The sequence below is a fragment of the Lipomyces oligophaga genome (assembly GCF_038497815.1).
Source record: "Lipomyces oligophaga strain CBS 7107 unplaced genomic scaffold V1516scaffold_4, whole genome shotgun sequence".
NCBI lineage: Eukaryota > Fungi > Ascomycota > Lipomycetes > Lipomycetales > Lipomycetaceae > Lipomyces > [Lipomyces] oligophaga.
The window spans coordinates 927,045-949,097 of record NW_027117788.1 but is presented as its reverse complement, the minus strand read 5'-3'; the positions used below and the strand labels follow the sequence as shown (position 1 = coordinate 949,097).

General features: G+C 43.7%; 8 protein-coding genes across 8 annotated transcripts; 3 read left to right on the top strand and 5 right to left on the bottom strand.

Annotated features, from left to right (window-relative positions):
• The first annotated feature begins 279 nt into the window (after window positions 1-279).
• Window positions 280-2,211, top strand: V1516DRAFT_352738 (kinase-like domain-containing protein). Its single transcript, XM_066918938.1, has 2 exons — window positions 280-755; window positions 806-2,211. Exons 1-2 carry the CDS (start codon window positions 509-511, stop codon window positions 2,125-2,127), a joined length of 1,569 nt encoding a protein of 522 aa, XP_066777491.1. The 5' UTR covers window positions 280-508; the 3' UTR covers window positions 2,128-2,211.
• Window positions 2,212-3,638, bottom strand: V1516DRAFT_352640 (P-loop containing nucleoside triphosphate hydrolase protein). Its single transcript, XM_066918937.1, has 5 exons — window positions 3,496-3,638; window positions 3,359-3,441; window positions 3,201-3,276; window positions 3,058-3,148; window positions 2,212-2,997 (listed from the first exon to the last, which is right to left on the bottom strand). Exons 4-5 carry the CDS (start codon window positions 3,136-3,138, stop codon window positions 2,296-2,298), a joined length of 783 nt encoding a protein of 260 aa, XP_066777490.1. The 5' UTR covers window positions 3,139-3,148; window positions 3,201-3,276; window positions 3,359-3,441; window positions 3,496-3,638; the 3' UTR covers window positions 2,212-2,295.
• A 746-nt stretch (window positions 3,639-4,384) lies between these two features.
• Window positions 4,385-4,903, bottom strand: V1516DRAFT_685708 (uncharacterized protein; the record flags this gene model as incomplete). The annotated part of the gene is made up of 2 exons (XM_066923628.1): window positions 4,385-4,638; window positions 4,837-4,903. The coding sequence occupies 2 exons, from the start codon at window positions 4,901-4,903 to the stop codon at window positions 4,385-4,387; spliced, it is 321 nt and encodes a 106-aa protein (XP_066777489.1).
• Window positions 4,904-5,988: 1,085 nt separating this feature from the next.
• V1516DRAFT_691235 (armadillo-type protein) lies at window positions 5,989-13,662 on the top strand. The gene is made up of 5 exons (XM_066923849.1): window positions 5,989-6,367; window positions 6,444-9,380; window positions 9,435-9,649; window positions 9,701-11,221; window positions 11,273-13,662. The coding sequence occupies exons 1-5, from the start codon at window positions 6,229-6,231 to the stop codon at window positions 13,574-13,576; spliced, it is 7,116 nt and encodes a 2,371-aa protein (XP_066777488.1). The 5' UTR covers window positions 5,989-6,228; the 3' UTR covers window positions 13,577-13,662.
• On the bottom strand, window positions 13,603-14,785 carry V1516DRAFT_352943 (uncharacterized protein). The gene has a single exon (XM_066918939.1). The coding sequence runs from the start codon at window positions 14,499-14,501 to the stop codon at window positions 13,629-13,631; it is 873 nt and encodes a 290-aa protein (XP_066777487.1). The 5' UTR covers window positions 14,502-14,785; the 3' UTR covers window positions 13,603-13,628.
• Window positions 14,735-17,054, bottom strand: V1516DRAFT_664411 (fungal-specific transcription factor domain-containing protein; the record flags this gene model as incomplete). Its single annotated transcript, XM_066920592.1, has 3 exons — window positions 14,735-16,794; window positions 16,851-16,913; window positions 16,976-17,054. 3 exons carry the CDS (start codon window positions 17,052-17,054, stop codon window positions 14,735-14,737), a joined length of 2,202 nt encoding a protein of 733 aa, XP_066777486.1.
• Window positions 17,055-18,560: 1,506 nt separating this feature from the next.
• On the top strand, window positions 18,561-20,146 carry V1516DRAFT_675422 (Alpha/Beta hydrolase protein). Its single transcript, XM_066922252.1, has one exon. The coding sequence runs from the start codon at window positions 18,820-18,822 to the stop codon at window positions 19,999-20,001; it is 1,182 nt and encodes a 393-aa protein (XP_066777485.1). The 5' UTR covers window positions 18,561-18,819; the 3' UTR covers window positions 20,002-20,146.
• On the bottom strand, window positions 20,022-21,997 carry V1516DRAFT_675421 (uncharacterized protein). Its single transcript, XM_066922251.1, has one exon. It carries the CDS (start codon window positions 21,770-21,772, stop codon window positions 20,273-20,275), a length of 1,500 nt encoding a protein of 499 aa, XP_066777484.1. The 5' UTR covers window positions 21,773-21,997; the 3' UTR covers window positions 20,022-20,272.
• Window positions 21,998-22,053: the final 56 nt, after the last annotated feature.

The window sequence follows — 22,053 nt, the reverse complement described above, 5'->3', positions numbered from 1 at the left end:
AGATCACGATGGGCCAGTCGTCTTAGTTTCCAGTCTGGCAGAGCAGCCGAAACACCTTGCTCATATTGCCCTCGTTCTCAAAAATAACACTTGACTAGCTTGCCGCTGTATTCCTATGGCCTTACCTTTGTACTTGATGTTTTCTTCACCAAACATAATTTGTCTGTATACAGACTATTCACCGATTATTAGATCTGCGCTGGTGATGCTACACAGCCACATTCACAGCCACAGAGGATGCAGGAACATCGACTGTTGACAGGCTCTGCGTATTCTAATCAACTTGGTCGCGTAAGAGCATCACGACGTGATTTATGTCAATCTTGCTTATTGGCGTATACCTCTTTATTATCAACAGTTAAACTATGCTAGTATTGGTTAGGCTTGAAATAGAAAAAAAATTCAATAATTTGTAGTCTGAACGCACCGCAAGTCAGACTGTTAAAACTTCATCAGGGGCCCTTATTCTTGTGATATAGCTATATCCTGTGACGGAATTTTCTGGGTCATGCTATCGGAAGAGGACGGAGAGGAGGAAGAACATGATTTGGGCTCTCACCAGATACAAAGTGGTAAAGCGCCCACCACTGAATCACTCGGATTCAGGCCAGTTACCGCTATGACCTTGGGTCTTTCGAAATTTTATAAATCAAAATATCTCGACGATCAACCTCCTTCTTATAATCAAAGAACCAGCTTACCGAAGAGTCGCTCAGCTCTGAATTCAGGTGATACATTTAAAATTTTATCTGGTTGTAAGTCAAAGTCATCGTATTTGATTGCTTGTGTTGATCATGATTGCTAGTGCCTTATAAATCGCCCTCATCCAGAACAGACCCAACAGAACTGCTCTTTAGAAGATATTCCCTTTTAAACAGACTCGGATCGGGAGTATTTGCAACGACATTTCTAGCACTTGATACTTACCTGACGCCCTCCTCAAGGAATTATTATGTTGCTATCAAATGTCTTGCGAGCGAACACACATTACTTGGTCAACAGGAGCTTAAAGTTCTAAATGAGCTTAGGCGCGCGGGCGATTTTTCAGCAAAATATTTTGTTAATTTTGTATCATCTTTCACCGTTTCGAGCCGTTTACATATTGTGTTGGAACCATTGGATGCATCGCGGCCTCTCCAATTACCACCGTGCTCGCATGATGGTAAAGGTCACTTGTTTGTGGCATGTCCAGATCGTCTGTATGTTCTCGCTAAAATCGCAATGCAACTCTTGTGCGGTCTCATGGAATTGCACAAGCTAGGGTGGATTCATGCGGACCTTAAACTTGAGAACGTTATGAACGTGCTGGATAGTTCTACCACAGAAAAGTGGACGGTAAAGATCATCGATCTTGGCAATGCCACTCGTAAGTCCGAAACTTCTTTATATCATGACGACTTTGAGATCCAATCTGGTGGTTATCGTGCACCAGAAGTATTTCTTGGTGATCCAGATTTTGACGAACGAATTGATATTTGGAGCGTAGGTATTATCTTGCTCGAGTTGTTGCTCTTTGAGAGAGAGGACAGCTCGAAAACGCATTTAAAGGCAGACGAAAAGCCAGATTCTGAACATCGCATTATATATGGGGACAGCAGATCCGACGTATTGCGTCGAATCCGCAAGTGGTTTGGCTCGTTGGAGCCTTATCGGCATACAGGAAAACTGTGGCAAGACGACTTTGGAGACAAGTCTACTAAAATTGCCGATTACGCATCATACGAAATTGACAGAACAAAGCGAAAGTCATTCAGTCGACCATACTCGGATTATATTAAACGTCGTCGAAAGCAATCGCCAAAAGAGCTACAACGTCGGACTTCGATGGACACCACTTCTCCTACTCCGGATCGAAATCAACATACAGGCCGAAATTCCCCTTTAGAAATTTATAATCTTGAAAATTCTCCTACACCGAAGAGAAAGTCTTCAGAATCTGCAGATCCAATAATTTACCAAGCTTTGCGAGACGAAAAGCAGCATGATTTGCAAATATTTCTAACCAGTTTGGTAACCATTGACTTCCGGAAGCGACCGTTCGCAAGCGAAGCTCTGAAATCTTGTTTCTTAACAAAGCAATTGCTTGGTGCATGGAGTTCAGTTTTGGCATCTAGTTCTCAGAGGTGATATTGTCTGAGCATTGATATTGGCGTTTTGGTTTCATCACTTTTATGGGATTCTCATACATATATATTCTTCAAATTGTTTATTCTTCCAAGTACAAACAATATCTTTAGCATTCAAATAATTCGATTATGATTATAATATATTAATGAAATATGAGCGGTATGAAAATTATGAAATTACACATGAATCTCGATCGCTGTTCTTTGACTTGGTACTTTCAATACTTGATTTACGTCGTCCACTATTTAAGTTCACTGGACTTAGATCTACGGGCATCGAGCTCACAGATGCTGGTCGTGATTTCGACGATTTATGATTTGTGCCTGATTTTGGAAGTCGAACGCTAAGATTAGAAGAAGTAGATGGCGGCCTCGTAAGTGGGGGAGGTGGAAGAGGTGCAGGAGTCTGCATGCTTCCTACTGACCCTGCAGATTTATTGTCACGAGCTACTCGAATAGCTTCATCGAAAGCCCGGTTAATATTCAAATCATTTTTAGCAGAAGTCTCAAAAAATTCGCATCCCAGTCGTTTAGCTAAAGCAGCTCCTTCTTGTGTTTTAACTTCTCTCTGTGTAACACAGTCGATCTTGTTCCCGATCAAGATAACGGGGTTTGGAGACTTTGGTCTAAATTTGCGGACCTTTTCTGCTATTCGTTGAGCTGTCTCGAATGACTCCCTAGATGTCACAGAGTATACAAGTATATATCCATCTCCATAGTTTGACCACTGCGGTCGTAAAACTTTGTATTCACTGGAACCACCGGTATCAAGCAAATCAACCGACACACATTGATGCTTGAGAATCATGTAAGTTGAAAAAAATTCCTCGATCGAAGGCTCGTAGTCGTCCGAGAAATAATTTAGACATAGCTAAAAGCAGCATTGTTACTACACGCTGTCAAACCAGAAATCATCGAAATCAATACTCACTTGAACAATGATCGAAGTTTTTCCAGACCCCGGCTCTCCAAATAGCGCCAGTTTGATCGAATTAGCCTCTTTCCTAGGCATGCTGGAAAACCTTACTTGCAAATACAGCACCAGTCGTAGTAGCAGGGACTGGTTGTTCTTACTCTAGTATTGCAAGAGACGGTGCAGAGGCTGCCTCGATCGGAATATCAAGTCCAGAAGAATGGGGAAATTTTATTCCTAGGTAAAGCTCTAAACAACTTGAAGATAGCAAATCTGAATCAGAAGCATCGATTCGATCCAGCAGAAGAGTAAAGGTTACCTCAATAGTAGTTAATCGAAGACGCAATCGTGTGGATCAATCAGACAGAACGAGCTTAATTCTCTTCTGCCGTGAATTATGATCTAACCAAACATGAAAACAAGATCCAGAGAGATTATTAGACCAACAATCTATGCCATCAAGACTCGTACTGTACAGCCCAGACACAACGGTAGAGATCCAAATCTGCGTTTATTGTAACACTCTGTCCGTATGGTTCATCACCTATTTGAGAACAGGTTTCAACTGTTGCCGCATCCAGCAATTTAGTTCAGATCATGCATTCGCTTAGGACTGAACCACTATCTTATAGAGTTTTTTCAAACTCTAAAAGTATCGGAACGAAATACGCTAATCTGTAAGACGCAGCTTTCGCCAAATAGAATCTCACAGCCAATAAAATCTGTGAATTTATTTCAACTGCTAAAATATAGCATACAAACCGTATATGAAATACTCAAATTGACTGACATTCACATTTGATTTTCCGGTCAATTCATGGGCTCCGGAGTATCCAATCTCGTTTAGGACTACAATGAAAAAAATAACAAGATGATTAATTTTTGATCCTTAAGTTGCAAACCCGCTTTCAAACAGAGTAGCAATTTTCCGTAAAACATGAAACATACAAACAACACCGAAAAGAGTTAAAAATTGAAGAACAAATGACAGCTTAGTCCAAAGATAATCGCATGAGCATAGATATCATGTCAAATTCACTGCAACCAGATTCAAACAATTTGAAAAGATCCAGCTGTTCAACAATATTATGCAACGAACCGCAGGTAATATTACAAAGAGCGAGACTGACCAATAAACAAACAAAAATATATGCGACGACTAGTAGAAAAAAATATTGTTCGATTCAGGGGACATCTGTCTGACCGCTATCCGTCGGAACACCGATTGCCTACCGATTCTCGTCGGAAATGTGTATTTATAAAGGTTAACAGAAAACTTCGGGTGTAGGGTAGAACTGGAGCAAATCAAAGAGTTTGATGGACATGGTTGACAGACAACGAACAATTAGATGCCAGCACCACCGCTGTTGATAAGCTCGATCTCATTCTCATCAGGAGCAGGATAACGATACCGCGGAGGAAGTTCATTACGAGAGAAGAACTCGCCTGGGGCTGCACTAATCGAACCAGAGTACTTAGCACTGCTGCCAGTCGACAGAGGTCCATGTTGCTGAGCTTGGAGACGATATTGTTTAAACGAAGGAGGAAGTTCTCCATGTGGATCTTGAGAGTGTACTCGTGGTGTGTGATCAATTTCACCTAGTTGTAGTGTTAAAATAAAGAATCACGGCCGAAGCGGATAGCAAAACAATTAAGTCCAAAGGAGTGCCAATTCACATAATTGTCAGCAAATTCGCTTCCCGATCAGATAAATAGTATGTGTAACATCAAAACCAAACAAGTCAAGTTTTAGTGCCAGCATTGTGTCCGATCCGTTAAAATTGAAAATTTACATACCGGTGTAGACTCGCTTTCCGAGGAAACGAATGAGCGGAGTACGCTGAGCAACAATAGTAGAGCGCATTGCTAATAATAGTCAATCTGCAATAGATTTACCAAGTGATATAGAAGATGCAAAGTAATAAAAAATCGATTCAGCGCAGTAAATCGAAATAAATAATTTTATCGTTCGAGATAAACCGTGCAAGCAAGAGGGGTCAATGATGGTTCAACGGTGAATGTTGCCGAACTGCTCGCGGATAAGACCGGGATTACACAAAACAAGCAGTTTGTACCGAGCTAGTGTAATTTCATAACTCATAAGTTTGTAGATTTTATACTCTCTAAACAAGATGATTTGAGAAACTTGAAAGGATTCTATAGAAGCTTTATACAGAGAATGGAGCGATTCCATATGGCCGAGATTACAAATGGGCTGTTTGTTAATTCCGCTAAATCGGACAACCATGTCAGATCACTACGACTTCAGTATTCGGCTTCCCAAACCACATAAAGTCTGAAAACTTACGATTGCCAATTCACTAGAAATGCAGAGCTGATGTCATCAGCATAGTAAAATAACGACTATATATAATGTAACCACGCCAGCGTTAAGCATTGTCACCTTCATGGAATCGGACAGATGGAGACTCAATCCCAATTAGCTGAAGAGGTGAAAAAAATTAATGCTTCATGTGACACGATTACCGGCTGAAGATAAGCATAGCATTTATTATTCATTATATTACAGGAATTCCAAAATGAAATCGTATGCAGTTATGTACCAACCATTCAAAGAAAAATAAGAACAACATCGGCCAGTCTCAGTAAAAATATGTACCATAATGTGGTGCAATGTGTCGGTACTCTCCACATCGCCCAGGCTATACAAATCTCTTCGTAATCAGCTCACAAGGAGAGGATTACAATTCGACCCACACATCTGAGAGCTGAAACCGGACGATAAACACTTACATCACGGACTGGTTTAGTTGTAAAGAAAGAACAGAAGAAGAGAGGAAGTGTTTTTCGGCCGCTAGAACCCTTAGAGATCGAATATCCATGCCCACAATGTATGGCATTTATGCCCTTTTTACACGTGAGCTGTGCCTGAGGACGATGCAAACCAAGACGGATATCGAAATTTTCTACAATGAGCCGCGAGTTGGAAATATACTTTCGATTTTGTTACTGTCGGCTATAGTGAATTAACTCTTTCCTGTCTATAGCTCTTTGGCTGGAGCTGCCAGGCTTATTCATTGTTTCTTTTGCAACTAATATTATACAATATTACTTTAAGTTGTTATAGTTCTGTTGGCGGTATTGTACTGATACGGGAAGTGGGCTACAAGACAACTGTTTGCACAAGACCAAATCTTCATTTGATCTAGACTACACGGATATTTTGCCATGGACCCCCCGTCAGCAGAGGTACCAATTGTACCTTGGAGCCAGATTCGTTCTATTGCGCTGACCGAAGTCTTTTCGTCTTCGAGAAAAAAGAGAGCTCAACTCTTTTTATCCATTGCATCTGCTGCGAAGACTAAAGGTAAGAGTGAATATTTGGATTTTCCGATTCCTTTGAGTGTATTCATCTGTTTCTAACGACTTTGTCTTTTTTTTAGAGACTTCGTCTGATTTGAAGCTTATTTTGCATCTTCTGTTTTCCACATATTCTCTATATGAAGATCATCAGTCTCGCATGTGCGTCATCAAGTCTCTCCGGGCTTTGTTCGAATCAGATCCAGAGAGCGTAGCCTCCAGCTTTATTCCTGCATTACTCCGAGAGTCTGAGAAGCAAGGGATGACTAGTTCTGATTATTTCGTTCTTTTGGAATGGGCCAATGAGTGTCTTATTGTCATTGCCTCTGACTCATCTGCTTACCGCTCGTTGATGGAAAAGTGGCTTCCTATCCTGAGTGTTATTCAAAGCACATGTTTAGATCGATGCTTGAGCAATGCCGGAGAAAAAAAACATCGGCTTGCCCGCGGCTCGGGGCGGTCGACCCGTGTTGCTTTAAATGCGATTTTGACGGGATATGCAGATGTGTGTGAAAGGTATCTGGACATTATAGTTGCCAAACCTCAGAAACTTTCATTTGCCTCCCTTCTTGGTTTATTGATTGAAACGTCATCAGATATCAAGATCAGTCAGCATGCTTATAAGACTATTCGAGATCGAAAGTCGGAGATCATTGCATATTATACTCAGGAAATACTGGGATCTAAAGTGTTTGTTGGCCAGCACAATGCAAAAGCATTTAACACTTTTTTTGCTGATTTCCTTACAGAGGAAGATTTTACGACTGAAATCGCCCCACCTTTAGAAAGGGCTATTCTTCGATCTCCAGAGTTGGTCCTAGGGCCCATTACAGCTCAGCTAATGAAATCTCTTCCAGCACATTATGACTGTTCAGTGGCTGTTCTCAAAAACCTTGTCAATCCCTGTTTATCAGCTATGAAATCTTCAAAGGAAACGATTCGTGAAGCTGGTTTAGAAACAATCTGCGTGTTGTTCGAGCACTGCAAAGACTGTGAAAACTTATCTAAAATTGCCTCCGAGCTTTTGTCTCCTCTGAAAATGTCAAAAATTACATCCCCTGAACAGCGTGTTCTGTATGTTAAAGCGCTCATGTCCCTTCCGGCTTGCTTAGAGTTGTCGAATGTTATTCCGTCCGGTCTCATCGCTCTCGCCAATAGGGAGACTAATGAATTGGTTACTCAAGCTATCTCATCAGCAATGTTTTATCATGCAATACCAATGCTTAGTTCCGACTCTAGTTTGGACAAGTCTATATCTGACTGTGTGCTGAAAGGACTGAATGATAAAAGAGCAAACTTAAGAAGATACTGGATCATGAATTTTGGAGATCTTGCACTGGCCCTATCTTCTAGTTCTTCACCATCCATGATCTCATTTGTGTCTGAATGCTTAGTTAAAGTTTTAGACTCGTGGAAGGAAGTTATAGCGAATGCTATGGCGGCAGTTCAAAGTAAACTTATAGTTACAGGTTATGTAACAGTAACAGTTGTGCAACATCTGCTGAGTCTGGATCTCCCACCTATTTCGGATGTTCTTGCAAAGACGAAAATAATAGAAACTGCATTAGCTACAGGCTCAAAGTCATCATTTTTCTTCATGGATCGTGTATATACAAAATTTGTGACTGCGGAAGAGCAAACCTGGGCTGTTAAGGCTTTGAGTGCAGTCGCCGGGAATATCTCAGAAACGAAGGAATCCGGATTATTGTGGGGCCTCGCCTATATTCATTTTGCCACTTCATCTTTGGTAGAGAGCTCAGTAAGGCAGCAAAATTTAGTAAACCTTGGTTGCGATTTTCGTAAGAGTCCAACAACAGTTGGAAAATCAATTGCTACTGCACTTTGGAGCTGGATCCGTCAATTGGACGACCCCACCCAAAAGGATCAGTACATCTCAATTACTCAAAATGGAACGAAACGACTAAGAAATGTTTTACAAGCTATCACTCCTTGCGGGCCAGAGAAAGTTTCTAAAGAGATAATGTCTGAAATTTTGATCGATTTGTTGGTCGTCTCTCATCACTCTGTTTTGTCTTTCTCTCAAGATTGGATAACACTTTCGCAACGTGCTGGAGTGGATCCTGGCGAACTCGTGGCTTCCAGTTTCGAAAAGATAAAAACTATTCTGGTAGATATAGCATCTCAGACTGATCAGTTGGATAGTATTATTGATGCTAGTATGAAGGCAGCCGCTACGACCGCCTTTGTACAGCCCGAAATAATAGCTCCATTCCTGCGTGACTACTTTACGGAAGACCTTGATGGACGTTTACTTCGGGGATTATCCGAACAGGATGTTCGTATTTGGCATACTTCTGAGGGTGTCATGTGTATAGATGTTTTAAGTAAAGATCGAGAGAAGTATGCGGAGGATAAAAATACGAAGGATTATGCCACACTGAAGTGGGAAGCTGAAGTCAGAGCGGAGATAGCAAAGAAGGCAGGACCGACTCAGAAAAAGCTTACGAAAGACGAAAGGATCAAAGTCGATCAGCAGCTTAAAAAAGAAAAGATCGTTCGTGATCGCGTCCAAAATTCTTTTATTCATGTCCGCCGTGCTGTGAAGTTAATTCATTTTCTTGCCGATGCCGGTGTTGAAAATGGTACCGAAATCTGGTTTCCTGCCGCGACAAAGAGCCTTGCGGAGGCTTTAAAGCAAAATCTGTCGTTATTGATAGGTCCGGTAGGAATTGAGACCTTTCTTGAACTTTCTTCCAAAGTCAGTGCTAGAGTTGGACCACTCAGGCAATTCATTGGAGTTGCTCTTCTTAGAGCTATTGAGGTTAGCGATATTCCTGAGCAGTACACTCAAGAGTCTTTGCAAGATCTTATTGCTCGTATATTATATCGCCTACGATTCCTGTCTGAGCAAATACCTTTGGATACTATTTCTCTTGTCTATGTACTTCCCTTAATCATGCTTATATTGAATAACAAGGGAATTGGATGTGCAGAATCCGAGCAAGCTGATGAGCAATTGATGTTGGCTATAGAAACGCTGACTTTTCATACGGATATTTGTAAGAAATTATTTTGTGCTAATTTTACCCACTCCGGGAGACTAACTAAAACAGTCCGGAATCCCTCTGTTCCAAGAAAGGAAATCCTTGAAGTTGTGATTGGATTCATGAAAAACTACCCGGCTAAGAATAAGACTTCAAAAGACTGTTTGCTTGGTCTCTGTCATAGTATTGCTGCAAATTATTCTGACGATGAGCTTAAAATTCTTTTGGACGCAACAATTTCTTCTGATAGTTTTGTTCGAGCATCTGTTCTTGAGGGTATTGATGTGAGTAGATTCCTTCTTTGCTATTGATTGATCTGGCTCTAACAGAGTTAGGCTGATCTGGATATTTCTCAAATTGGATATTCGAATGAATTGTGGATTAGTTGTCACGATGAGATTGAGTTGAATTCCCGTTTTGCTAATTCAATATGGGATGAAAGTGGTTTAGCAATTGATGAATCGACTCCTTCACACTTGTTACCATATCTTGGGAATTTGGATGCAGGTATTCGAGGTTCTACTTCGCGTGCAATTGCTGAATCTTTGGAAGCTCTCATGAAGCAGAATGAGACCATATTCCATGACTTCCTTGTAGAACTGATGAAAGATTACTGTGTTCGAGCGGAACCTCCTCCAACCATTTACGACGAGTACGGAATGGTTCTGAAGACTTCTTTGGACCAGAAAGATCCATGGGAAGGGAGAAGTGGGATTGCAGGAGCTTTAAAGGAGATCGCTTCTTTTTTCCCTGAAGCTGAATTGGTTACTTTGGTCACCTTCCTTATTGAAGATGGGCCCCTAGGAGATCGAGAGCCGATGGTTCGGCAAGAAATGCAAGAAGCAGCAGTATTGATTTTAGATCTTCACGCGAAGAATTCTGTCGGTATATTAATGCCCATTTTGGAAAAAACTCTGCGTGCAAAGCATACAGGTGCCGAGGAGCAGGATAGAATCAAGGAGTGTGCAATTGTTTTGTACGGTACTCTAGCTCGTCATTTGGATAATGACGAGGATCTTCCTCCTATTATTGAAAGATTGATTGCTACATTACGAGCACCGTCTGAGAATGTTCAGTTTGCCGTTTCTGAGAGTTTACCTCCACTTGTCAAACGCGTTTCGGGAGATAACATCGAGAAGTACGTGAAAAAGTTATTAGATCAGCTGCTCGCAGGTAATCGATTTTCTGAGCGACGCGGTGCTGCTTTTGGTTTGGCAGGACTTGTTAAAGGTGTCGGTATTTCTGCTCTGTCAGATTACGATATTATTCGGACACTATCTGAAGCAATCGAAGACAAGAAAGACCCTAAAAAGAGACAAGGTGTTCAATTTGCTATTGAAACATTATCACTCAGTCTTGGACGTTACTTTGAACCTTATGCGATCGAAGTGCTTCCATTAATATTATCATCCCTTGGTGATATGTCTCCCGAGGTGCGTGAAGCAACTTCAGATGCAGCAAAAGAGATTATGAAGCATACGACGTCATTCGGTATTAAGCAATTAATTCCACTAACTCTTGATGCATTTAATCAGAGTCAATGGAGAGCAAAGAAGGGAGCTGTAGAGCTCCTAGGCACTATGGCTTACCTTGATCCCCGGCAACTTTCGGAATCACTCTCAGACATCATTCCAGAGATTGTGGGTGCATTGAACGATACACATAAGGAAGTCCGAAAAGCTGCGAGTCAGAGTCTTCAGCGATTTGGAGAAGTTATTCGCAATCCAGAAATTCAATCATTAGTACCAATTCTATTGAAAGCTATCTCAGATCCCACCAGATTTGTCGATAATGCACTTGATTCATTGTTGAAGACCTCATTTGTGCATTATATTGACGCACCATCTTTAGCACTGGTAGGCTTGAACATTGTTTGACTGTTTTCAGAAATATTGCTAACGAAATAGATTGTCTATATTTTAGAGCGTGGATTACGTGAAAGATCAGCATCCACTAAGCGAAAAGCTTGTCAGATTGTAGGAAATATGGCTTCACTGACAGATAGCAAGGATTTGATTCCATATTTAGACGAGCTTGTCAGAGAGTTGGAAATATCGATGGTAGATCCTGTACCGGCAACTCGAGGAACAGCAAGTCAAGCACTGGGCTCTTTGGTCGAAAAGCTTGGAGAGGAACAAATGCCCAATTTGATTCCTAAGCTTATTGGCATGTTGCGCGCTGACAGCAACGAAGGTGATCGACTTGGCGCTGCACAGGCTCTTAGTGAAGTTATTTCTGGACTTGGCGTACGGAAATTAGAAGATTTATTACCTCTGATTCTGAAAAATATTTCAAGTTCAAAGCCGAATATTCGAGAGTCTTTCATGAACTTGATGATATTTTTGCCCGCTGCTTTTGGTACGAACTTTAGTCCTTTCTTAGCTAATGTTATTCCATATATTCTTGCAGGATTGGCAGACGATGTGGAGGCAATCCGAGATATCTCATTACGGGCCGGAAGGTTGATTGTGAAAAATTATGCGACTCGTGCTGTTGATCTTCTACTTCCTGAACTTGAGCGTGGCTTATCTGATGAGAATTACCGTATCCGGCTCAGTTCGATCGAGCTTACCGGCGACCTATTGTTTCAGATCACAGGTATTTCAGGATCTCCACTTGCTCAGGAGAATGAGGACGATGATAACACAGTTGGAGAGGTTCATGCAAGTCTTAATGAAATTCTGGGAACGGAACGACGGGACCGTATTCTTGCAGCGTTGTATGTCTGTCGCTCGGATGTTACTGCTGTTGTTCGAAATGCTGCACTAGAAGTTTGGAAGTCGCTAGTGTCTAATACGCCTCGTACTGTGAAAGATATTTTACCCATTCTTGCGCAGACGATTATTAAGAAACTGTCATCGTTGGATGACGACCAGCGAGAAAATGCGTCTCAGACTTTATCGGAGCTTGTACGTCGCTTTGGTGAGAGTTTGCTGATGCAGTTCTTGCCTATTCTTGAGAATGGTCTATATTCAAATGATTCTGAAGCGAAGCAAGGTATCTGTGTGGCACTGTCTGAGCTGATAGAGGCCACTCCTCAAAATGTACTGGAAGTGCATGAAAAGATGCTGATGGCCTTTATTCGGACGGCGTTGGTTGATCCGGATGCAAATGTTCGAGAAGCAGCCGCTCATGCGTTTGATACTCTACAGGAAGTGTTTGGAGATTCTACTATTGATCAAGTACTTCCTCATTTGCTTAATCTCTTGCAAACTTCCGGACAATCTGAGTATGCACTTGCTGCACTCAAGGAAATTATGTCCAGTAAATCTGAAGTCATTTTCCCTGTTCTCATACCCATTCTTCTCAATCGTCCGATCTCTGCCTTTAATGCTCGGGCGATGGGATCTCTGGCAGAGGTTGCGGGTTCAACGTTGTATCGCAGGCTACAGTCTATTATTGAGTCTCTGGTTGACTCTTTGCTCGAAGATGGAGAGCCTGACGAGACTAAAGAAGCAATTGAAGAGGCAATTGACTCAATCATGGGATCTGTAGAAGACGAGGATGGGATTGAATTAGTAACTGATATTTTCCTTGAGCTAGCCGAGGATGAGACGCCCAAGAAACGAGCGCTTGCGTTTACTCATATGGCTACATATTTTGAGAACTCAGATGTCGATGACTTCTCAGAGTACGTCGGTCCATGGATTACCCACTCGCTCAATGCTTTCGTTGGTAACGACGAAGAGGTCGTGGCTAGTGCATGGAAATGTCTTTCTGTGATTGTAGTGAAGTTGCCTAAAGAGGGGCTACTTGAGTACGTTGTCTCAACAAGTAGGCAACTACAAGGACTTGGACAGGCAGGAGAGAACATGCCAGGGTTTGCCCGTATGAAAGGTCCTAGCGCTGTCTTGCCGATATTTTCGCAAGGCTTGATGTATGGAACTACTGATCAACGAGAAGCGGGTGCTCGGGGAATTGGATACATTGTTGAGCGAACCCCTGTCGATATTCTTCGTCCTTTTGTTGCACTTATGGTTGGACCATTAATCCGTATAGTCGGTGAGCGATTCCCCGGCGAAGTGAAGGTTGCTATCTTAGACACGCTTGCAATTTTACTGGAGAAGATTCCTGCATTTTTAAGACCGTTTTTGCCGCAGCTGCAGCGGACCTTTACAAAGTCAATTGCGGATCCTGCGAGCGCAGAGGAACTTCAAGAGAGCGCACAGAAAGCGTTGGATGTATTAACATCTATTCAGGGGAAGAAGTAGGATTGGCTGCAAGTTGACGTAAGAGAAGGAATTTATAGATTACTAGAAAAAGTCAATTTATTTCAATCTGTATACCAGTTGGGGAAAAGAGAGTTGTTAAATTTCGTAGGTCGCAAGTTTGGAGCACTCTACCATTATGGCCCAAGGTAACTATAGAATCGTGTTTCCGAGAAACAATTCCTCCAGGTAATCTTGGACATATGTAAATGCCGCCCCAAGAAGATAATGAGGGTTCAGAAATCAGCGGTGCTATATCTTTATGAAAGTCGTCGCCTACGTGCCAAAACTGGAGTTGTCTCGCTTGCTCGATGGGAGAGAAAGCCATGCCAGGAGAAAAAGAATTGCCGGCGGAAGGACTTAGCGATAATAATTTCCGAGAAGCTGCCCCAAAGATATCGGGTGAAGGCTTTTCGATCCCAACTTCGGAGGAGAGAACGACGTCACTGACAATGTCTTTAATCCATTTCTGCATTCCTAGACCTGACAGAACTGATCTTGATCGCGTATCAGAGTTTGAGAGAACGCCAATTTTCGTCGACTGTGGAATTGAATCTAGAAAGTCGGCGATATCTTGGTAGACCGAGTATGCATTTGCAGAGTTGAACCAGTTGTACAAGACAGTTGCGAAATCAGAAGAAATCGGAAGCTCAGCCAGGTCGAATGTTTGCTTTATCACCGTGATCCACCATTGGCGTTCACCACCTGAGTAGTTTGGGTGCGACTTCGTACGAGCAGCGAATGCTTGCGAAAATGTTGCAGCTAGTATGTTTGTAGTTGTAGCTTGGTCACCCGGCCGGTCGGGGTAGTGCTGATGATATAGTGAGGAGTATTGCTCGGCTACAGACCCAAGAGGAGTGTAGATAGTCCCGTAGGCGTCGAGGGTGAGAAGTCGCGGTGGAGGTAAAGAGAGAATTAGTCGTGCCATCGCTATTACATTATTACTCTGAATGGAAATAGATATTTGCCTGTCCCGCTGGAAAATTCGTTATTTGTTAAAAGGCCCATGTCCCAATTTTCAGACTGACAAGCAGTCATCATATAATACAAAAAAAATTATTTCTAATTCTAATCAAAATAAAATTATCCAAACGCCAAACGTCCAAGAGATATATAGAGATGTTATACAGTATCAAAACGACAGATCCGCATCAATTAGCCTCATCCTAGTAAGACCTCCCACTGCCATTCACGCATGACTGTACTCCAGTGCGTCATTCCAGTCTTCCATTTCCATTGTCCTTTAGATGTATCTTTTCTGCGCCAGACTTCTTCGATAACGTCGAAAGCCCGATCAACATTACCCATCTGTAGCAGCCGCGATAAGTCCGCCCATCGCTGACGAGCAATCAGTCGCATTTGCGAAGAATCTACTTCACATGCAATCGATAGAAGCGGAAAAATATGCACTACACATGTTCGGGACGTTGTTGGAACCGAGTAGAGCATCTTTAAAAGTTTAGCAGTGATAGCTTTTGTCGGTGAGTCCGTAGAGTTTATATTTCCAAGTTCGAGTGCAACAGCACTTGTAGGTTCATACTGCTCATCAGCACTAGGTCTGCGCGGAGGACTGATCGCTGCCAAAGATGGCACACACTGGTAAAGATAAAGCAATGTCGCATATTTATATGCCTGTGCGGTTGCAATGCAGGAAGACGTATCATACGCAGGATCATCACAGGCAAGCGAAAGCGTAGTGGATATCAAAGGCTGCCAGTCCTCAAGCTCTTCCTTCAGTGCTATGGCACCGGCGACATAGATATCATCTCGGCCTGATAGTCGTACTTGGCGGATAAGAGATGCCACACGTCCCATAATCGGAAAAAGAGTTTGGGCGCACCCCATGAGCGGATCGACTGTATGGAATCCGTTCGGCGAAAATACTTCATTCTCGTCTTCGAGCTCGACCGAACCTCCGGTCTCGTCTTCATCGTCTGAGGTCAGCTTGGCTATCATTGCGATGTACATCCAAATATTATACAAAAATTTGAAGCGCGTCATCCGTTCTTGTTCCATGCGCGATTGCTGAACGGACTCAGGTAATCCACGTCTTGATGCAACGAACTGACGGATAAGGATCCGCGCACCACGAAGATGAGCTATGCCTGTAGAGATATGTCTATCCCAGGCTTCAGCAAACGCCAGTGTGATTGTGGTTGCAAGAGCAACATCCGTGGGCATATTATCATTGAGTCCTACAACCAGCTGACCTATTGCAAGGCGCATATGGTCAACAGCTTCAATGCGGTAAACAGGAGTGATTGCCGCCGCATGAAAACTTGACATGGCAGCTAAGCCATGGTAAAGTGCTGGGTGGGATTGTGCGAGCGGCCAAAACAATGTGCGCCAGGGATTATCAACCGGTGTGTCTTTCATGGACATGACTGACGCTGTGGCGGTATGAAAGAAAAGTGCATTCCGAGTAAATGGATCAAGAGAGGGCATGGATGGAAGAAGCATGACATCCGATGATCGAACCGGCCCCGTGGGATCAACATCATGTGTCATTTCACTATTCTGTTTATCCGACCCGGCTTGCAGTTCTGCATGTCGAGCACGAGATGTAGAAAGCATTAGACCTGGAGAAAGAAGAGAGAGTGGATGTGAGGAAATAGACAGATCGGTCTGCTGTATTCTACTCTCATCCAACAGATGTGAGTAGGCAGCCTGAAACGCTTCAGCCGGCGACGTGTTGGGAGGGAATTGTAGGTCGGAAGGAGGAATTGTGGAACCAGGACCTAAAGACTGAATTGTAGATGGCAGAACGGTGTAGGAGAAATATGGAGAATCAGGGGGGATTGTGCCAGGCGAGATCTGCGGGGCAAAGCCAGCGCCTGGAGACAGGGAACTAGATTGAAAAGAGAAATCAAACTGTGAAGTAGAATGAGGAGGAAGCTCGATGATTTCCTCGCTGATGGGAGGAGATGTAGCATTGGTAGTTGAAACGGCTGCAATTGGCGCAGATGAAGCACTAGATACGGAGGTACTGGAGGGTGCCGACACGGGAGCAGCTTCAATTTGAGGGGCATTAGAAACAACCAGTTGAGGAACAGAGGACGTGGAGTTTGGAGTGGAAGAAACGGCCAAAAAGGATGGATTGAATTCCTCGGTAGCAGAGGAGGCTGTATCAGCTTTCTTCCGCTTCACAATAGATGATTCTTCAAAAAGCCTCCACTTGAAATCACGTTTGTAACCACCGCACTCTACATGCCTCTTCTGACCTAAAAGATTGATGAGAATCGATTCAATACTAGTAAATTAATGCAGATGAACATACATTGCAAACAAGTTGGTTTGGTCTCGTCGCACTTCAGACGTTTCGCTTTACAAGTAACACAACCTGACCGGAATTAGAATACCACGGACAAACAGAAGAACGACTTCAAAAAGTTCAATAAATACCATTTCTCGACTTAGATTGCTTTGCCTTTGGTTTGTCGCCCAGTTGACTGCCCTTGTGAGGTACCGGCATGGCAGTCATTATGGAAGTCAAGCGGGAATATCTTTCTTCCAGCGGTGCGGAAACACGACAGCCGACGAGGACGGCGACACGAAACGCGGACGGTTCAGACTCGAACAGCAAACAGAGGGCACGAGAATGACAAAATACAATACAATAAACGCGGCAGTACTGCGGATTGATTAAATAAACAGCTCGTGAGCCCGCTCGTAAGGATAACAAGAATCTCCAACAGGCAAGAAACAGCTCAAACCTCGAATTTTTCAGACTGTTCTTCCTCATTTTGCCCCAAGCTCCGTGGCGGTGCACCGTGGCACAGCAGCACTGGCCGAGTTGCGGCGCCGCCACCGCCGCAACCAGTCATCACGTGTTCGGCGATTGGTAAGGTTGCCGATAACGATAAGCCGGGGAGCAGGAAGTATACGTTGTTTGAAGGAGGAACGCGAAGCGAGGCGAGGGGCAGACAAGTGGGGAATTTACGGCCAGCTACAGATGAGTCAGATAAGAGAAGTTAGGAGCAAATGGTAGTCAACGAGTAAGAGAGGAACTACTAAAATTGTTTGCAGAGGAAGGAGTGCTTGCAGAGCAAGGACATGTAGTAACATCCGAGCGTAGTTTAATAAGGGCAGCAGCGTCGGAGGAGTAGCGCAAGGACAAGCCAAGCAATGTCATTGATGTTCGAGATGCAGAGAGAAGCGAAAGCAAGGTCGAGCGCTCACAAAGGCAAGTGCAACAAAAGGAGTGTGAAGCAAAGGTGGGTCAAATTATGAATGCCCATTCTATAGAATAAATCTGATTCGTAGGGCACAACACAGGCAAGTCAGATTGTAAGGGGTCCGCAGTTGTAATGAACAGCAAGCCCGAAAAGTACTACGGGCTATTTAGCTTACCCAGCACGGTCAAAGGACCGGGCGGGTGGCGCTGGAGGAAATGGCACCAGAGGGTTCTTCTTCAGCTGTTTGGCAACTGATCAAGAGAGCGTTTGCAGTGTTGCTAAGTTGAGCCGTCGTCGATAGGTTCGAGCATGGCGAGCAGGGCAAGTGGCTGTGATGAATATCCTGCACGATCGTTACGTAACAGTTAGTGGAGAGCCTTTGACAGCTCCTGAAAGCGTCTCAGAGCTGAGGAAGTGTGAGAAATGACTGACTTGGAACGAGCGGCGGCAGATTGGACGGTCTTCGGTCTTTTCTCTCACTATTTTCGCTCTCATTGCCCTGTCCAGAGAGTCATGTGAGTCTAATTCCGAATGATTCAATCTGGATTTCCGCGCAAAGCCTGTATGACATTGCCTCAAATACCAAATGTAATACGAATAGAACTAATACAGCAGCAGTTCGTAGCCATCGCTCGATCGGAAGACCGATTGGCTGTTAACACTACTCCATGGAACGGTTGAGAATGAGATATTGTTCAAGATTCTAGTTCCCCGATCGTATTCGTATGCTCACGTGTTCTATCGCCCCTCTCAGACATTGCAGTTGGATAATAGTAACGATTACATAATTGCATTGTTACTAAATATGGCTTGTAATAGTATTCGTAGCGATATAGCTCTACATTCCATTCTACTAGTTGACTACAATGAGCCATAATTGGCCCTGACAGTTTCAGAGAATTATCGATTCCACGACGACCTGTACGTGAGGTCTGCATCCGATTGGTCGTCATAGCTCTCGTTCTCCGAGAAAGCTTTTCGCAGCATTCTGGCAGGGTTCCCAACGAAAGACCATCACGCATTACCGTTCACTCCATTTTTGATCGTATACTTTACGAAGATAAGCACAGAATGGGAAAGTACATCATTTTTAAGACGCTAGCGCTGGGTCTCTTCGCTGGCTCGGCGATTGTGGCAGGCTCTTTTGCACTGACTGTCCGCAAGAACAAGAAGACACCTCCTCGATCGAATCCTGCGACGACTTCGTATCCAGACTACGCACTTTCCGAGCACACTTTTGTATCACCTACGTCAGGGCGCACTATATCTTTCGCGGAGTATGGCGATCCTAAGTCGAAAAACGTCGTTATTTACGAGCATGGTAATCCAGGCTCTCGAGTTCTTCCCGTAGGTCCTACTGTCGTGAAAGGAAAAGATATCCGCGTGTTGGCTATGGATCGTCCTGGAATTGGGTTCACTTCCCTTCCTGTTGATGGTAAGACAGTCATCGAGACTGCTGTTTCAGATGTTGCTGAGCTTCTTGAGTATCTTGAGATTCCCGACAAGGTAATTCTCTGCGGGTTTTCGGCCGGAGGACCTCACGTTCTTGCCATTATGGCCACCATTCCCGATAAGATTAAGGCTGTCTACTGTCTCGGACCTGCTGGATATTTCGACGAACCCATCACATGGACCGAAGTTTCTCCTGGATCAAAGTCGGCGAACTGGTATGCCCGATATCTTCCCACTTTCTACTATTACGACATCATTTACAAGGCTTCTGCTATCACCGATTGCTCAAACGTGATTGCCAATATGTCTGCGTTCTCCTCCAAGGGAGATGCCATCTTTCTTGCAGAGCATCCCATCGAAGCCCAAGGTTGGGCAAATGTCAATTACGAAGCCTACCGTCAGGGTCTTGAAGGTTACGCTCGCTCTTGCGTCGAGATCTTTGGCGCAGAAGCAAAGGGCAAGCCATGGCCGATCCTGGGTGATATTGCTTCTCTCAAAGGCCTTGAGGGACAGCGTGTCACTATTTTTCATCGAGAGTCAGATCAACTTGTGGCCCTCTCTGGATCTCGGGATCTGGTTAAGCGCCTTAAGGCCGCTAGCGTCGACGCTGAACTTATCGCTCCTGAAGGCCCTGTAGGTGGTCATTTCTCAGCTCTCAACGATGGGTTCGAACTCATTTTGAAACGTGAGTGTTCGTCGTCGATTTCTGCTGGAGTGACGGCTGCCACAACTGCAACAGCTTCAGGAAAGTCTGCTCCTGAGGCCGCTGCATCGGCGGTCGCAGCTGCCATGACAAAATGAGCCCATTTCCTTCAAGTTTGCAGTAACGAATTGGACTCGTAATCTAAATTGAAATATCTTGATACGCTCCAAATACTTTTTTGAATATTTTTGTATATATAGTCGTGAATAAAATTAATAAAAAATTAATTCCATAAAAATAAAATCTAAAACGCCACTAATATACATTTCTCTGCAACATTCATGTATAAATATAACCTACCACCATCCAACCCACTTAAGTTCATTAGCCATCCAAAATAGACAAATCACATTCATATAAATCACGCTTTTATTCATCTATTTGGTCACTAGAAGGATTAGTACCGTTGCTAGGTCCGAGAAGATTGGTATTGCTTATATCGCTGTTCAGTCTGCCCACGACCTCCCCGAGTTCCTCTATATATTTAGTTCCAGCCAATTGCTCTATCACATAATCCTGTAGCGGTCGATTTGTCTCGTTCACAGGTGAAGATAGATAGGAAAACACACTTTTCAATACGCTCCATTGCGGATGAGGAGTTTGATTGTAACTAGCCGTCATGACACTTCGCTCGTTTCCATTTTTGAACGGCCGGCGTTCAGCAGGGATGTGGATACAACCATGCTTGATATGGATCTGAATATTTCTACGATTGAAGTCTGCACGCATCAAAAGACTTCCTCCACATTCGAACAGTTCTCGACGATGGGTCCGTTTTGTAGGTGCGTCTGAATGCGGCATGTTTGCCTTTTCCTTTGACCTCGAACATATATAATATACTTTAAAAGTCCTGAGAACTTCGTTGCGTTTGTTATTTCTTCGAATGAACAAGTATCCAGTAGCATCATATACTGCGTCAATTAAAGCTGCAAATAAGTCCTTGGGCTCTTCGACATTGTCTGCGTGTCTATCGAGCTGTTCACCGACAGGACCCAGTGCGGGTAAACTCAAACGAGAACCGAGCAAAAACTCGGTATTAGTCTGATGCGCATATGTTGGACTCGATAGCTGTGCTGCTGCATGGGCATTTACAACAGACAGCTTTGAATCCATAACTGAGGAGGAATCGGCACTACTGGATGCCGAAACTGTGGTAGCCGTCTCCAAGTCATGTCTCGTATAACCTGTGGAAAGTACACCAGGACCACTAGCAACAGCAAACATATTTGCAGGTGGCGGATACCGTATCAAATCTTTCCTCAGATCTCGAGTAAATATATAATAGTTCTCGTACGATGGTGGATCAGGAACCATTGCACGTGCTTCTGCTGCTTTCAGCATGTCGTGTCTTCGCTTTTCCTTCTTCAACTGTGAGCTCAGTTCTCGGCATCGAGCACATCGTTTGAGAATTTTTCCGGCGCTGAGAAATTCATGTAACGGCTTAGCACGTCGACAGCGATTACACATGCGCATACGATCTTGGTCTAAGTCGACATTTTGTTTCTGAGATGAGGAAGATGATGATGACGATCCGGTGGCTTGCAAAAGAGATGATGACGGATCCAATAAATGATGATGATGGTGGTGGTGGTGCGGTTGTGCGGATACGGGTGATTGCCCTCGAAGTCCGGGTGGTCCTAAGATGCCAGCTAATGATACTACTGACGGCTGCTGTTGTTGTGGTTGCTGCTGCTGCTGTTGGTGATGTCCACTAGACTGGGTTTGTATTTGCGGGACCTGTGACTGTTGCTGTTGCTGAAGATGAAGATTTTGTCTCTGCTGTTGCTGTGAAACAGCCTGTTGCGTAAGATTGGAAATTGCCGAGGGAGCTATGGAAGCGGAAAACTCTTCTCCAAGATCAAACGACATCCTGAAACTCCGCGCCGCCGTCAAAAGAACAATAATACTCTATTCAACTCGAAGGGTTCGATATAGATCAATACACAAACCAGATTCCTCTAACAGGTCTCTCATTGAGTGACATGCTCCGACTGTTAGTTTCGGTCAAATAAAATGGCAAACTGCCGATGCCAAACAAAAAAGCATTGCGAAAATCCATCTGCTGATAAGTCAGCCAGCATAATTCCCTGTAAGGTGCGGCGGGGCCATCGAACAAGGAAACTGACAGCCGTCAAGAAACTACGAGAAAG

What these genes read in the sequence shown, in the direction of transcription:
- V1516DRAFT_691235 (XM_066923849.1), top strand. Translation starts at nt 6,229, where the DNA reads ATGGACCCCCCGTCAGCAGAGGTACCAATTGTACCTTGGAGCCAGATT. An exon ending in GACTTTTCATACGGATATTT is followed by an intron (nt 9,381 to 9,434) that starts GTAAGAAATTAT and finishes TAACTAAAACAG; the next exon opens with TCCGGAATCCCTCTGTTCCA. An exon ending in CTGTTCTTGAGGGTATTGAT is followed by an intron (nt 9,650 to 9,700) that starts GTGAGTAGATTC and finishes TAACAGAGTTAG; the next exon opens with GCTGATCTGGATATTTCTCA.
- V1516DRAFT_352943 (XM_066918939.1), bottom strand. Translation starts at nt 14,501, where the DNA reads ATGGCACGACTAATTCTCTCTTTACCTCCACCGCGACTTCTCACCCTC.
- V1516DRAFT_675422 (XM_066922252.1), top strand. Translation starts at nt 18,820, where the DNA reads ATGGGAAAGTACATCATTTTTAAGACGCTAGCGCTGGGTCTCTTCGCT.
- V1516DRAFT_675421 (XM_066922251.1), bottom strand. Translation starts at nt 21,772, where the DNA reads ATGTCGTTTGATCTTGGAGAAGAGTTTTCCGCTTCCATAGCTCCCTCG.
- V1516DRAFT_352640 (XM_066918937.1), bottom strand. Translation starts at nt 3,138, where the DNA reads ATGCCTAGGAAAGAGGCTAATTCGATCAAACTGGCGCTATTTGGAGAG. An exon ending in AAACTTCGATCATTGTTCAA is followed by an intron (nt 2,998 to 3,057) that starts GTGAGTATTGAT and finishes TGCTGCTTTTAG; the next exon opens with CTATGTCTAAATTATTTCTC.
- V1516DRAFT_352738 (XM_066918938.1), top strand. Translation starts at nt 509, where the DNA reads ATGCTATCGGAAGAGGACGGAGAGGAGGAAGAACATGATTTGGGCTCT. An exon ending in ATTTAAAATTTTATCTGGTT is followed by an intron (nt 756 to 805) that starts GTAAGTCAAAGT and finishes CATGATTGCTAG; the next exon opens with TGCCTTATAAATCGCCCTCA.